This window comes from Ochotona curzoniae, unplaced genomic scaffold (genome assembly GCF_017591425.1).
Source record: "Ochotona curzoniae isolate NIBS_2020 unplaced genomic scaffold, NIBS_Ocur_1.0 contig_2688, whole genome shotgun sequence".
NCBI lineage: Eukaryota > Metazoa > Chordata > Mammalia > Lagomorpha > Ochotonidae > Ochotona > Ochotona curzoniae.
The window spans coordinates 15,794,682-15,810,331 of record NW_024465553.1 but is presented as its reverse complement, the minus strand read 5'-3'; the positions used below and the strand labels follow the sequence as shown (position 1 = coordinate 15,810,331).

General features: G+C 53.3%; 1 protein-coding gene across 1 annotated transcript; it reads right to left on the bottom strand.

Moving 5' to 3' along the window:
- Positions 1 to 338: 338 nt before the first annotated feature.
- On the bottom strand, positions 339 to 15,236 carry ANGEL1 (angel homolog 1). Its single transcript, XM_040975252.1, has 10 exons — positions 15,105 to 15,236; positions 11,420 to 12,001; positions 10,484 to 10,710; positions 10,068 to 10,137; positions 8,390 to 8,823; positions 6,097 to 6,223; positions 5,693 to 5,803; positions 3,685 to 3,760; positions 2,926 to 3,089; positions 339 to 2,252 (listed from the first exon to the last, which is right to left on the bottom strand). Exons 1-10 carry the CDS (start codon positions 15,166 to 15,168, stop codon positions 2,092 to 2,094), a joined length of 2,016 nt encoding a protein of 671 aa, XP_040831186.1. The 5' UTR covers positions 15,169 to 15,236; the 3' UTR covers positions 339 to 2,091.
- Positions 15,237 to 15,650: the final 414 nt, after the last annotated feature.

Below are 15,650 nucleotides of genomic sequence, written 5' to 3'. Positions count from 1 at the left end.
GAGGCGGCTGCACCGCGCTCCACCTCCCACGGCTGCTGCAGCTTCCACCGGAGAAGGATGTTATACCCGCTTCCGGCTGGCATGTGTGCTGGGGCAGCAGGCGGAGTCACAGTGCAGGGCAGTCTGTGATCCTGGGGAAGGAAGGGGCAAGGAGGAGCTGCCCCCATCAGACCTCAGGGTGGTGGCGAGAAGCGTCATAACAGATGGCTTTGGCCCAAGCAAGGGCCTGGCACCCCCCGCCCCAGGATCACAAACTGTTTCCCTCCCCATGTACCCACCTCATTCAACTGGCCCTGTCGGGAGACTCCATGACATCTAAAATGATCAACAGTAAACGGAAAAAGGCAAAAATTTATTTGGAAAAAAATAAACAATAAACAGAGCTTAAATTTGAAACCTCTATTTCATTTCAAAACAAAACACAAAAACAACAGAATGTCTCGAGTGCTCGCCCTCTACCATCTTTGGCCTCGTGCAGCCTGTATCTCCTGGCAGAAGGGACCTGGGGCAGGCCCTGGTCCTAGGGGCAACAGGGCTCTGTTGGGAAGCCATTTTGGAAGGTGCTGGGGATGGACGGACGGACAGAATGAAGGGCGGGGTGTGGACAGACAGGCCTGGGGCTCAGACAGGCACATGCCCAGTACCTTGGAAATAAACTTGCAAGATACACATACACAGAGAAATTCCCCAGAACCTAGACATGGAACACTTAGAACCACGGTCGCAGCAGGAGGATTCAAGCTGGGTCTTTGGCTTAGAAAACAAGGAAAGAGCGATAAATTCTGGCTCACCGTCCCTAACTTGGGCCTCCAAGGCCATTCTCTTCCGTTTGCTGTGGGTTGAGCAGGCAACTGCAAGTTAAGGCAACAGGGACCCCGCACGCTCCCCTACTATGAGGGGGTGGCGCGCCAGGAAATGACAGGAGAAGGCGTGCATGTGACACTGTGGGAGAGGTCCCAGATGGCTCCCGGTTAGGGGAGGGGACACACAGAGCAACCCCCAAGGCACAATGAGTCCCCAAGGTCTTGCACCTGTTCTACTCCAGGTCACCTCTCCATGAGACCATTTAACCTGAGCTAAGTGGCAGGCTCCTCAAGGGAGGAGATGAAGGTGAGTGGCAGAGGCAGGAGGCAGCTAAGGGGTAGGAGGGGAGGAACGGGAACTGTGTCCCCGGAGTGTGTGTGTGGGAGTGGGGGGGGGTGTGTAGGAGACTAGCCCCTCGGCTGAGGCACAGCAGGGCCACCCCTCTTCCTCCTCCTGGGTGCTCTGCAAGCACCAGTTTCATGTAGGTTCTTTCTCTTCATCCTTGAAGAGTTTTAGACCTCAGTCGCTGCCCCAGCCCACTGAACTCCACACAGGGGTTCAACTTCTGCCTTGTTCAGGGCCACCTAGGGAAGCAGTGCCCTGGGGAAATCACATCGGCTCCCCACCCGCTAATCCCCGGTGGGAATGCATCCCTCAATCTGCTGCTCCATGTTCTGGGACCCTCACCCTCACAGCCCCAATGAGCCTGATCTGAATAACCAGGGGACGAGGGGAAGGAGGACCCCGTGTCCTTGCTGTCACGAGCAGTGCACAGCCGCTCGCACACACCGTCATCCTGTGCCCCCAGATCTGGCCATGGCTCTAGCATGCAAAGTGGGCCAGGCAGAGGCCAACAGGATGGGCATGTGACACAGGCAGCTCACATATGCATGCAGACCAAGAGGCTCGGCCCCGGCTCCCGAAGGCAGGGAGTGGGGTCAGGTCAGAAAGTACCACCAAGAAACAGCCTGAAAGCAAATAACCAATGAGATCAAGAGCTCCCGCAACCCTGGTAATTAAAAATCAAGGCGGAGTGCTGGATACATAGAAGGAAGGGGGAGACCCCCTCCCCCTTCTACCTCTCCCAGGGCCACGCACTGAGTGTGTGGCACAGGATCAGGAAGAGGTTGGGAGAGGGACCAGAGGCAGACAGCGTGGGTAGTCCTGGAGAAAACCTAACCGTGGGAGGTAGGGAGCAGCAGGGGAGGGCCGTGGGGACGAAGTTTCCAGAAGCATGGGGTATTTTCCAAAGTCTCTGATCCGCTGAGCTCGTCCCCTGGGAGCCCATCACGGGGCGGTGACTTCCATCCCGAAGCTGGCTAGCAGGCAGAGGTGGTCGGAAGAGCAGAAGGGGTTGGGTAAGCCGTTGGCGGCCCACAGGATCTCCTCCGAGAGGAGGGAGAGGCGGCCCAGGAGCTTGAGAGTTCCATCTCGATACAGCCTGGGATCTGGGGCACAAAGCAGACGCCAGTGTGGAGCAGCCGCAAGGACACAGGGCATAGGGCCAGCAAGGGCCGCGTTCGGGGAGTTGCACTCCGTGTGGGTGGGCTGTATGCCCCCTCGGCAGCCTACCCCTTGCCTCCCTTCCTTCTCCTGTGCCCTCTGGGCAGGAGGTCTCTGAGATGCCCATGACAACCTCAGTGACTGAAAACAGGCAGGAGAGGGCCAAGTGCATAGGAGCACATGCCCAGCCCCAGTAGCATGACACCCTTGGATGAGCCAAGGAGAAGGAAATCCAGGTCGTCTAGAAAGCCTGATTTGTGAGCATAGACAAGCTACTCACTTCATACACCTGGCTTTATCCAAGAGTCATGCAGCTACAGCGCTGGTACACGTGACCCCTGGGCACGGGGAGGACTCCAGCACAGCCTCGGCCCTCACCAACTGAACGAAGCTGGCTCCTCCTCAGGGTCTCCTCTCCTCCTCTAAATTAGGGGTAGGAGAGTGCCTATCCTATGCCCTCCCTGTCCTGCTGCAGCAGCCAGGTGGGCCGTGGGAAGCACGGAAAGCGTGCGCAGTGCCCCAGGCTGCTGGGAAGTTCCACTGCTTTGCTGTTTAGACCCCAGACAACCCAGGGCAAGGCCACCTTTGTCCTCCCCACCCAGGACGCGCTGCGCTCACCAGTTCTGTTTCCATTCTCACAGGACTCCGCTGAGAAGAAGATGTAATCCACCGTGGCTCCCAGCCCCAAGGGCATGGTGGTGACTTCTGGACGCCCGTGCTGGGGCAGGAAATGGGTGTACACCGAGCTCAGGTGCAGGCAGTGCTGGAGGGTGCCTGTGGTCCTAGCAGGCAGCAAAGGAAGAGGCCAGTCAGCTGAAACCCTTCCATTTTCCCCAGGTCACTGTCCCTGGAGGGGGACAGGAAGTATGTATTTTTTAAGGGATGGTTCCCCAAGCAGATCTTCCCCTGCTGGGAAGAGCTGGTGAATTCAGCTAGGAGTAGCCTGAAAACAGATACACCGAGACTCCCTGACACTCGTCCCCACCATCGTCCTGCTACCTGGGGCACCCTCCTTGGGAGCCAGCAGGCCTTCTGTGAGGCTCTCCCCCCGGAGAAAGATGGCACACACAGGCTTTCCACATGTCCCCCCATCAGCCTAGCAAGGATCAGGGGAAGAGACGGATCAGCAGCACCTACTGAACCTGCAGAACCATCCCGAGACAGCCAATGAGATGCTCTCGTCTCAGGACAGCCAATGAGATGCTCTCTCATCTCAGGACAGCCAATGAGATGCTCTCGTCTCAGGACAGTCAATGAGATGCTCTCGTCTCAGGACAGCCAATGAGACGCTCTCTCATCTCAGGACAGCCAATGGGACTCTCACAGAACAGCAGGGTCTGGGCTGAAGGTGGAAAAGCAGTATGGAGAGAAGGTTACCTGGGGAAGACAGGCTCAAGGTCAGGTGTGTCTTCCTCAAGGATAGACTCGGACTCGGCCCAACCAGCGGGTCGCTCTGTCAGGGACCAGAGAGAAAAAGTTTGGTTTTTTTTTTTAAACAATTATTTATTTATGTGTTTATAGATTATTATTTTTATTAGAAAGACAGATATAATGGAGGAGGAGAGACAGAGAGCAAGATTTTACATGCGCTGATTCAGTCCCCAAGCGGCCACAATGGCCGGAGCTGAGCCAGTCCGAAGCCATGATGGACACTTTGCAAGTGAACCAGAAGATGGAAGATCTCTATCTGCTTCTTCAGACTGTTTCGGGTTAATGCACATCCCAGGAGCAGCAGGTGATGGTTCACGGACAGGTCCCTGGCACCCACATATGACACTTGGACCTAAGTTCTGGGCTCCTGTTTTAGGCCTGGTCTAGGCAGAAGCTGTGGCAGGCATTTGAGGAGGGAACCAATGGCTAAAAGATCTTGCTCTCTCTCTCTCTCTGCCTTTCAAGTCAACTGAAAATCAATTTTTAAAAAGTCTGAAGCCAATCTGATTATTTACACTAAACGTAATTTGTGTAATTTTTTTTAAAATCTCTGAGTTCTAGTAACTTCATCAGGAACTGTGAATTTCCTGATTTTTTTTTTAATAAGACAACCTTTTAATAAGACAATCTATACATTTTGGGAAGAATCTTGCTTGCATCACATCTTCTAGTATTCCTCACTGCCAGGAAACCGGTGCTCTTCTCCACGAGCCCTGGTGCGGCACTGCTGTTCCTCTGTCTTTCACTGCTGCTGTTCTCTCTCCAGTTCCTTTTTGGTTTTTTAAGCTTCCTTTTCGTTTGGCTTGATTTCTGTCTAGATGTGAGTTTGCTGGCTTATGACCCTGACCTTGTGTTCTGCAGGGCGCATTTTCTTCGCTTTATGTAGGTTTTTCTGTTTTTATTCCCATTCTGAGTTCTACAGCTGATAATTCACCTTTTAATATACTAGTGGCTAGAGTCCTCACCTTGAACATGCTGGCATCCCATAAGGGCGCTGGTTCTAATCCCAGCAGACCTGCTTTCCATCAGTCTCCCTGTCTGTGGCCTAGCAAAGCAGTCGAGGATGGCCCAAAGCTTTGAGACCCTGCTCCCGTGTGGGAGACCCGGAAGAGGCTCCGGGTTCCAGCCATTACAGTTGCTTGGGGAGTGAACCATCAGATGGAAGATCTTCCTCTCTGTCTCTCCTCCTCTGTATATATCTGCCTTCCCAATAAAAATAAATAAATGTTTTAAAAACAAAAGCAAAAAAAACAGTAAGAAAAAAATAATCAAATTTCCATTTGCTCCGATGGAACCATTTTTATCTTTGAAGCTAAAGATTCTTTAGTCTTCCATTCCTTCCTCCTACTTTTAAACAGTATTTTAGTCTAGATTCCACACTGATCCTTTTATGTAAGGATCCTTTTATGCTGAGCTTTTTCTGCAACCACTACTTGTATGAAGTTCACCCAAGGAAAGGGCTAGGCATCCACTCCCAGAAGCACGCACAGCAGTGTGCAGGTCCGTCCACATTCACTTCTCCCAGCCTAAAGAGGCTGGAAGCTCAGTAAGTAGCCCATATGGGTGGTGTTCTAGATACTGCTGCTCCACTTTTGATCCAGTTCCCTGCTTGTGAAGAAAGCAGCAAAGGATGGCCCAAATTCTGGGGCCCTTGCACCCAAGTGCAAGACTTGAAGGAAGCTCTTGGCTCCCAGTTTTGGACCAACCCAGCTCTGGTCACAGTGGTCATTTGGGGGACTGAACCAGTGGACCAGTGGATGGATGAACAATCTCTTCCCACCATTCTCTCTCTCTCTGATTCTGATTTTCAAGCAAAATAAATCTTAAAAACGAGGAAAGAAAGAAAAGAAAGAGGGAAGAAGAAAAGAAGGAAGGAAGGAGAGAGACAAGACAAGACTAAGAAAGCACATCCCTCGCAAACAGCAGAGGTGAGGCACATGGCTGGGTCTGTTACCTGGCTTCGTGTCTGTCACTCCTTCCATGAAAACTAGCCCAACTGGTCGCTGACAGGCGATGTCACAGAAGCGGAAGCGTAGCAGGAAGTCTCGGCTGTACTTCCGTCTTTCTGTGAACCAGGGAGAGCCACAGAGTGAAGAAAAGGGGAAGGAGTCACACACATGCCAGGACTTCCTGCCACGAAGCTTCCAGCTTAGCGACCCGGAGGAAGTCTGGCTCTGACACAGATCTCCTGACAGCTAGGCCTGAGTCCTCCACTCCCTGGGGACCATGGGGAAGTGGGACAGGGAGGGACATAGGGGAGCTGCTGAGAGAATGGGGGCTTCCCTGGCTCTGGGCATCAAGGTGTTTCAGCTATCTCCGGGGGTGGGCAGGAAACAGCCAGCGGAGACACCCGCTCACCTTCTCTCTTGGGATGGCAAGATGTGACATATTGACAGCGATCTGTGATGCCCAGGGAGCTGGGCCACAGGGGGGCCTGCAGCTTCCTCTGGTAAAACTGGTGGGAGAAGTCTTCCTGCCCAGACACCTGCAGGGAAAAGGAAGGTGGGAAGGAGGAGATGGTGACAACGCAGGGAGCAAATCTGAAGATGCTAAGGACAGAGATGAGCCATGTGTGATCACACACTATATACGAGGTGTCAGCAAGTCACGGCAAACCTCATGTGTGATCACACACCACATATAAGATATGAACAAGCCACAGTAAACCTCACGCGTGATTATACACTACACATGAAGTATCAGCAGGCCACAGTAAGTCCCAGGGAAAAGTTTAAAAAAACAAAAAAAGGAGCTAGCTAAAACCCAATACCTTTTCACTGGAAATGCTCAGATATCCATGAGACAGGAATGAAGGGCAAGACGGGGAGGCATGTGTCAAGGAGGACAGATCTTCACAAACATGTGAACCGCGAAACCTCATCTCAGAAACACACACCCCATGCTACACAGGGAGCATCAACATCCGGGTCTCTACCTGTGACAGGACACAGGGACCCTGACCTTTGTATCTTCTGGAGCACAGTCTAAGGTCTGGGGTCTTTGACCACCAGGTCAAATGCAACGGGCACAAACGCCAAAGCTCTTTATCACATCTAGGTTGCTAGCAGCCCGGAAGTGCGCAGTGCATGGCGGGAAGGGGACGGCATTCACTGCATCACTCACCTGCAGCACATGGAATAGAATTCTCTTCCTTCCTTTAACAGCAGCAAACACTTGAATGCCAAACACATGCAAGATACTAGCTACGTGCTGGGCAGAGAGCAGTGACAGACACAACCCCTCTGCCTGTTGAGGGCGTGTTTTCAGCGGTGTCCAAAGCCTGGAGCATGTTGCCTGTCACCAACTGTGTGACTGTGGGCAAGTTGGCTAACCCTCTCAGGTTCAATATCCTCCACTTTCAAACAGGACAGTAACACTATTCACAGCTAAAAATCTTAACCACGATGACTGAGTATTGACTGTTTCCTCTGAGCCAGGCACTGGAAAACACTTACCATGCGAGTTAACCCACACACCACCCTCTCCCTAAGAAAAACCATGAGAGCATGTCTTATGACGGCCCTGAGGTACAGCTGAGGCGGACAGTGCCCACCCCGAGAGTCGTCGGGCCTAACCTCGACCTTGCCAAACAGGACCTCTCCCAAGGCAGGCATCCAGTGAAGTCTCTTTCCTGAAGTGATTATGGCTGTGTTAGGGCAGGGCCAGGCCTTTTTTGATCCACACAGCAACCAGGACATCACTGGCACTTGAGTAACCACATTAAAATCAAAGGCCATTGTGCTGAACCATAATCCCATCACCCTGTGTCCTTTCTCCCAGCCAAAACTTAAGCAACAAGTTGGACTGGTAAGAGCAAGACAGGGAAACAAAGGGCCATGACCTACACACACACAATAAGTACATGCCAATTACAACTCCATGATATCAGCACTCACTAGTTAAAGATAGAGGTCCATCCATATGTAAATTGCTGAGCCAGAGGAAAACAAGCTACAGACAAGCCTCCCAGGTATATCAAGTTTATAAAGCTCATTGACAGGTTACATATCAGCTGTCACAAGCAAACACAGCAGAGGTCAGATCCCTGGGGCCAGACAACCTGGTTGTAAAATTCTGACTCCACCACAAACCAGCTGCATTAGCCACAGAACCTGACTTAGCTTCTCCAGTTCCCTCCTCACAAAGTGGAAACAATGACAACATTAGAGGAAGTTATTAAGACAAGTAAAGGGCTTAAAACAGCAGCAGATCCACAGTTAGAGCTTAACAAATGTACATTTTGATTACAACACCGCAAGAACATGGATATCTCCGTAAATGCAGAAAAGCAAACTGGACAAAGGCCAGCCAACTTGGAACAGTCACCCCTCGACTCTACAAGGAGAAGGTAGGGACCACCGGTTACCCAGGGCAGGTGCTGCCGCATAAAGATTTGGATTCTCATAAGAAGGTAGTACATCCGTTACATGTGAACCAAAAATAATGATACAAAAACGGAAATGACTGCAAAATTCCAAAGACACTCAAGTGTTCCTCCCTCCCAGGCTTGGTCATAGCTACTCCACCTAACAGGAAAAAGCAGGTGGGAGCTAGAACAGGTGTCCCCAGTGTCCCCACCACAGAGGCAGCAACAGTCGCTTCTCTCTCCCTAACCCGTGTTCCCACCCCCACAGCGCCCCTCCCGCTTCACCTTCCAGGCTGGCATCCCATGGTACTGGAGCTCTCCATCCCTGATGAAGTTGTAGAGAGGCGAATCGGGGACAGAATTCAAGTCCCCACACAAGATGATGGGGCAGTGGCTGCCGTCTGACAACCTGGCCACCTTGTCCACTTCGGCCAAGAGAATGGCCATCTGGGCCAGCTTCACATCACCACGGCGTGGATTGTATAGGACGTGGGTATTTGCCACACATAGTGGGGCCACAGAGACAGGCCCCAGGCCTTCTGGCACCAGCGGCTGCAGCAGCAACACCAGGCCCACGTTGTCCCGATTGAGGAGCTCCAGGCCCGGCCGGAAGTACTCCACAGGGCTGGCGCAGAGCAGGCGGAATCTAGTGGGCTTGTAGCACACAGCACAGCCATCCGTTTTACACCCCGTCCTCCTCTTATAGAAACAGGTAAAACCTGCAAAGAAATCCTATCATGGAGATGCTGAGTTCTGCAGGCTGGAGCTCTTTTTATCTGGCAGCAGAGACCCGTGTACCTTAGGCTCAGTAAGGGAGCCTAGCCCTTGTTACCCTCCCAGGTCCAGCAGAGGCTCCCTTAGGGCTGAAACTGAGGGCTGGACGGGGAAAGAGGGAAGGAAGGATATGAAGCAATATTCATATAGTATTATCAGAGGAACATGGACTCTGCAGTCCAATTAGGTGGAGTCCCAGAAGCAGGAATTATGGTATAGCAGGTAAAGCCACCTCCTGTGATGGCAGCATCCCATATTGGCACCAATTCCTGTCCTGGTTGTTCCACTTCCAATCCAGCTCCCTAATAAAGTGCCTGGGAAAGCAACAGAAGATGGCCCAAGTCCTTGGGCTCCTGTACCTACGTGGGAGGTTCGGAAGAAGTTCCTGGCTCTTGGCTTTGGCTTGACTCAGCCCAGGCCATTGCAGCCATTTAGGGAGTTAACCAGCAAGCCCAAGATTTCTCAATCTCTACCTCTCTCCTCCTTCCCTGCCCCACTCTCCATGTGTGTATATGTCTCCTTCTCTCTCTCCTCTCTAACTCTGCCTTTCAAGTAAATTAATTAAATTGGGGGCATGTGGAGAAAGATACAGTTCCACTCCTACTAGTCTTTATAGCTTTGTGCTTGTGAGCCCACACAGTTTTAGAACCTTGACTTCACCTGTCAAATGGGCATTAACACTCAGCCACACCAGGCTGGTACGTCAAGGATGAAATGGCCATGTACACCAGGACTGCTTTAAAACTGCACACGTTGGGGCCTGCATTATGGTATAGCAGGTAAGGCTACCTGCTGTGATGCCAGCATCCCATATGGGCACCAATTCCTGTCCCAAACCAGCTCCCTGCTAATACCCTGGAAAAAGCAGTGAAAGATGATGCAAGTGTTTGGGCCCCTGCCACCCGCATAGGAGACCCAGATGAAGGTCCTGGCTCCTGGCTTTAGTTTGGCCTAATCTCAGCCATTGCGAGCATCTGGGAAGTGAACCAGAAAATGGAAGATATCTCTCTCTGTGTGTCTCTCCCCGCCACGCCACCCCACCCCAACTCTTTTAATGAATAAATAATCTTCAAAAACAAAACTGTAAGCCTCTACTTTCTTCACTCCCCACACATGGGAGGAGCTGGCTGTGAATCTGGGACAGAGGGGCCTACAGGATGTCTGGCACATGTGCCGGGGACTGCCTTACCCATCATCCGCAAGGAAGGCTCTAGCTGCTCCCAGTAGTGATCTTCCTGGACTTCCTGCAGACACAGGATCTGAAGGCAGACAGAGAAAGCCACGATCACTTGGCACCCTCTGGGAGCAGACCTGAGCCTAGGGGTGGGGGAGGCTGCTGCAGGTCTGGGGGAGGGGTCACAGGACCAACTCTCCCCTCCCCGCTGCAGATACCACAGCAAGGAAGGACAGGCTGAAGCTGAGGGGACTAGACATGTGTGCTGCCTCCTGGTCCCTGACAGCCCTTGCAAAGCATCAAGATATGGCAAGTGCATTCCTCGGGAGATTTCTGTCTGGCATCAGCCCCAAACCAACAAACCCACACCTGTTGTCTGTTCCACCATGGCATGGGGTGGGACTCATTGGCTAAGGACGCTCTGAACTCACATCCGGGTCCCAGTGCTGGAACTCCTGCATGATGTTAGCAAAGCGGTAGCTCCAGCTGAGGATGTCGGGATGGCAATGCAGGTAGAGCTCAGAGCTCTGCTGCATCAGGTCCTGGGCCAGGATGTTATAGGACATCAGGGTGAACTGGAACTGAGGGCCATCCCCAGCCTCCAGGCCTTGTGGGTCCGGCTGCGCGGAGAAATCCTCCCATTCGCGCCACAAGATTTCTGCAAAGGGGTTGTGGGTTAGAGTTTGAGAACACGGCCACTTGTGTGCTACAGCTGCCCCTGCCCAGCCCACCCCCTTCCTGCACCATTCCTGCCTCACTGCTGGTAATATCTAAAGGTCTCCTTGACCCCTGGCTATCTCTGTGGATGGACCCCAAGGACATTCTTGGGACCAAAGAGAAGCCTGGCCCATCAGCACAGCACCACCTCCCCAAGGATGTAGCACCAGCTGGATGTTCAATCCCTGGAGTCATTTCAACCTTGGGTATTTACAAACCTCTAATTCTAAAAAAAAGTCTACCAGGGCCAGAGACCACAATGCACACCTCCACCCCATCTCCTTCTTAGTTATGTGGGGAGCAGACTGGAGTTCAAACCTCTGTGAGCCACTGAGTCCTTGCTTCAAGTACTAAAGGCCACCCAACATGTGCCCCAGAGAAAACAGGAGTCACTCCAGCCCTGGAGTCACCTCCAGAGAAGCATGAGTGGGGAGCAGAACCAGGGCCTCGTCCTCGCTCCTGGGACAGCTGGCTGCACTGCACCACGACCCCACCACCTCCCAGCACCATTTGCTCTGAAAGCCCAAAGGAGAAAAGCAGAGCCCAGCAGGAGCCCAGCTCCAGACCAGGCATTTGCTCCTCCACAGAGGCTCTTCCCACACCTGGTGCCCTCTGCCAGGGCCCGTCAGCCCTCTGGAGGCCTGACTCACCATGATATGGTATTTCCATCGGAGGCGGCTGTAATTGCCCCAAGCCATCAAAGGACCACATGGGGGTCTCCTCCTGGGGCAGAGGCTCAGGGGCAATGCTCCAGGCCACCACAGCAGGGTCCTCTTCCCACTGCTCAGCAGCCGGGGGTGCACCCATTGGGAGGACAGCACAGTCTACATACTGGGGTCCTGTCTGCATGGGGACAGCTGCCCACATGGTGCCCTCGGCCTCGGGCAGCGGCTCTTCTCCCAGACCCTCGGTTTGAAAAGGCTCTTCCAGGTTCTCGGCTGCCCGCAGGTCGCTCAGCTGCCGGCTGGACCACTGGTCCTCCGCAGCAGTGTCATGTTCTCCAGGAGGCTCCATCAGCAGAGCCAGGCTGCTCTGCGCCAGCCCCTTGTCAGCCAGGGGGCCCTCACTCGCAGCTGAGAGCACCTGGCTCGCCCCCTCTTCTCGCCACTGCTGCAGCAGGCCTTCACACTCCTCCTGCTCGGCACCCCGAGGGGCCATGGCAAAGTCGCCCTCTAACTGGGGGGATGTGCTCTTTGCCAGGAGGGCATTTTTCCGACATGTGAAGAAAGCATCTAAGAGGAAAGGCAGAATACCAGGTTAGAAAAAGGCAGCACCATGGGGTTGGCACAATAGCTCAGCAAGCTAATCTTCTACCTCCAAGCATCAGCACACCCCACCCCAGTGGGTGCCAGTTCATGTCCTGGCTGTACCACTTCTGATCCAGCTCCCTTTTTATGGCCTGAGAAAACAGCAGAAGACTGTCCAAGGCCTTGGGACCCTGCACCCACGTGAGAGATCAAGAAGAAGCACCTGGCCCCCAGTTTTAGATCAGCTCAACTCTGGCCATTCTGGCCAATGGGGAGGGGACCAGTGGATTGAAGATCTTTGCTTCTTCTCTCTGTAAATCTGCCTTTCCACTAAAAATAAATAAATCTTTAAAAACAATTTAAAGGCAGCACTACATAGCCCACCACCTTCTCTCAGTGAGAATGGAAGCCACACGTGAGCTGACCTTAACACTGGCCCATCACCATCACAGCCAAGTGCAGCCCCAATGTACCCTAAGTTCTTCACCAGTACTACCTACTTGACTTACATGGCAAACACATACACCTTCATGCAGGGCAAGAAGAAAACAACCACTGTCCTGCATAATCCAGGACACTGCCAGGCCTCCTGTGGCATAGCCCTTTTACCTGGATGACACAGTATTCCAGACAGCGACTTTTTGGTTCTGAGAATCACATTACATTGGAACCACACATCAGAACGGCAGGCTATGGAATCTAACGCTGATATTAACTGACCCTAGACAGCGAGCCTACAGGGACGATGGCCTTACTCTTGACCATTAAGATAGAAACAAGACAGAATGGGACGAGACCATCTCTAAGAGTTTTGCAGGCTCTATTAAACGCGGAATCTACAAACACACTGCAAAATTAAAGCCCAAAAGCAGTCTCAAAATCCACACAATTTCTGCTGCAGGCAGACCCCAAGGCTTCTTGCCAGAGCTATTTATTCCACCTGTGAAATCTTCACAAACGCCATTATCTGCTTTCTCATCCCACCACACACTAGAGATTGGAAACCAGAAGGTGCTAAGCACGGACTGTAAGAGACAGCTGTCACCTCTCCACTACAGCAGCCACACACGACAGCCAACCAGCGAGGCAGCAGGCGGGAAAACTCTAAAATTAGAGTCCCCAGGCTCCAGGCACAGGGTGTTGGTGACAGCAAGGCACGCATAGTCGCTCACAGCACAGTGTAAATGCCACACATACCACAGACCCACAATCGCTAGAGATTGGTTTTATAAGTCCTGGCATTTTGATTGAAAGGCAAAAGAGCATCAGAATGGTTCGAATATGGAACAATGACTCAAATGTCTTATTGATGGCCTGTGTGCTTTTAGGTCTTGCTACACCAATGCTTTCCATCTGGGGTCTTTTGCCCTCCAGGGTCACGACTGGGGCAGTGCACAGGTACTCAAGGGCTAGAGGGCAGGGCCACTGCTGAACATCCACAACCAAGGATCAGGCCCCAACTCACCACAGTGCCAAAACCAGGTTGGGCGGCTGCTGACAACCTGCCCCTTGAAACCCTCTGTACAACAGAGGGCAGAGGTTCCTGGGCTTATAGACACAAGGTGACCAGCTCCTACAAGTTAGCAGCTTTTTTGTGTTAGTACTTTGTCTCTCAGAAGAATGCATTCATTTAAAAACATAAGAATCATCATCTACAGGGCCAGCACATTGGCTCAGCTGGTTAACCCTCCACCTGCAGTCACCAGCATCCCATATGGGTGCTGGTTCGATGTCCAGTCACTCCACTTCCCATCCAGCTCTCTGCCTGTGGCCTGGGAAAGCAGTGGAGGATGGCCAAATGCTTGGGACTCTGCACACCATGTGGGAGACCCAGAGGAAGCTCCTGGTTCCACGCAGTTCCAGCTGCTGCAGTCATTTGGGGAATGAACCAGTGGATGGAAGATCCTGTCTCTCTCTGCAAGTCAGCTTTTCAAATAAAAATAAATCCTCTTGAAAAATCTTACCTAAAAACTGGAAAAGCAAAATACAAGCGCAGCTCCAGAACTCTCAGGATCTGGAAACCTCTGGCTCACTGAGCCTGCCCTGGGGCACGCAGGTTGAGCACCCTCCAACAGCAGCCGCAGAGCAAGAGGAACAGGGTTGGGGCTGCTGCTGTAGCCTTAATCTCCCAAGTCTCCCCCTGGGACAACCCCAGTCATGGTATTATGAGGGGGATAAACCAGCTGATGGAAGACCTCTGCCTCAAATTTTTAAAAAAGAGAAGCAAATTAAAACAATAAGAAAAAAAAAAAAACAGGCTTAGTTCTCTGTAATTCAGGACTGCTGGAGTGTTTTCCATTCTGCTCCGAGTTCACTGGGTACCTACTCACCACCAGGCAGTGTGTTGGCACTGGAGACACACTGAACAAAACAGGCGCGGCCCTGCCCTGCCAGAGCTGGTACTCTAACGGCAGGCACAACAGCAAAACGGGGATTAAAGACATCTTTTTTTTTTTTTTTTACCTGAAATACAGACTAGCAATTGCACACACACATACACACACTATGTAAAATGTCAGAAAGGAAAACACAGAGTGCACAGCTGGCTCCCTTTCGCACTCCTGCTCTCAAAGCCGCAGGAGAAAAGCCTGGCGGCTTCACAGGCACGAGAAGGGGCCCAGGCTGACACTGAAGCTGTCTCCCATTTCTGACAGGCAGCTGGGGAGCGTCTAGTGTGAAGTTCACCAGGTGAAGCAGGTGCAGTCCGGGCCTCCAGCCCCCACAGGGTCGCCCTGCCTCTGCCTCTCTCTCTCTCTCTCTCTCTCACCGCCTCGCTTGACACAACTCTCCCGGACCCCGCAGCCCGGGCCTCGGCCGGCTCTGCACCTCCAGGGCCAGGGAAGGGAGCCGCTTCCTCCGCCTCCACTCCCGGTTAACCGTGGCCCGACGTCACCGGCCCACAGCGGAGTGAGGAGGGGGCCGTCCACGAGGGCCTCGCGGGTCAGGGACCGCACTGCCCGGGGACGGGGTTGGGGGCACAGTGGGCCCCAAGCCCGGCGCGTCGCCCACTGCCGCACAGACCCGGCCGCAGCCCCGCACAGCCTCGGCCCCGGCCGGGCTCCCGCCTGTCAGGACGCGGGGCCGGTACCTGAGAGGGCGCGGAAGAGGCGCGCGACCGGCAGCAGCAGGTAACACAGGCAAGACGCGATCATGGCCAGCCACGCGCGCCCGCCCCGCCGCTCTCCTCGCCGCCGCCCGCCCGGTCCGCCCGGTCCGCCCCGGCCTTGGCCCCGCCCCGTCTCGCCAGGCCCCGCCCCCAGCCGGCCACGTGGTGCCGCCGCGGGCTTCCTGCGCCCGAGCTTCAACAACAACTTTATTGAGAGTGCGCAGGGTACCCGAGTACACGCACCGGCTGCCACGGCAACAGGTGCGTGCTGCCTGGCTCCCGGTCTCCCATCAACCGCTTGGGTTTCACATGAAGGGCCTCACCGGAAGCTTCATAGTATCATTCAAAAGCCACAGTTTATTCTCACTTTTGTGCACCCGGGGAGGGGGCCTACCATATCAGCTCGCCAAACCAAAGGCTATACTTGACCGAAACTTCTATATTCCAGACCTTCTCATGCCACATCGCCATGGGAGTTTGCTCTTGGCCCTTTTGCTGCTTCTACTGCCCTCCCCTAGGTCACAAATG

Excerpts from the sequence above, each read along its gene's own strand:
- ANGEL1 (XM_040975252.1), bottom strand. The coding sequence starts at position 15,168 with ATGATCGCGTCTTGCCTGTGTTACCTGCTGCTGCCGGTCGCGCGCCTC. Across the intron at positions 12,002-15,104 it reads CCTCTTCCGCGCCCTCTCAG|ATGCTTTCTTCACATGTCGG; the intron begins GTACCGGCCCCG and ends CTTTCCTCTTAG. Across the intron at positions 10,711-11,419 it reads GATGGAAATACCATATCATG|AAATCTTGTGGCGCGAATGG; the intron begins GTGAGTCAGGCC and ends ACCCCTTTGCAG.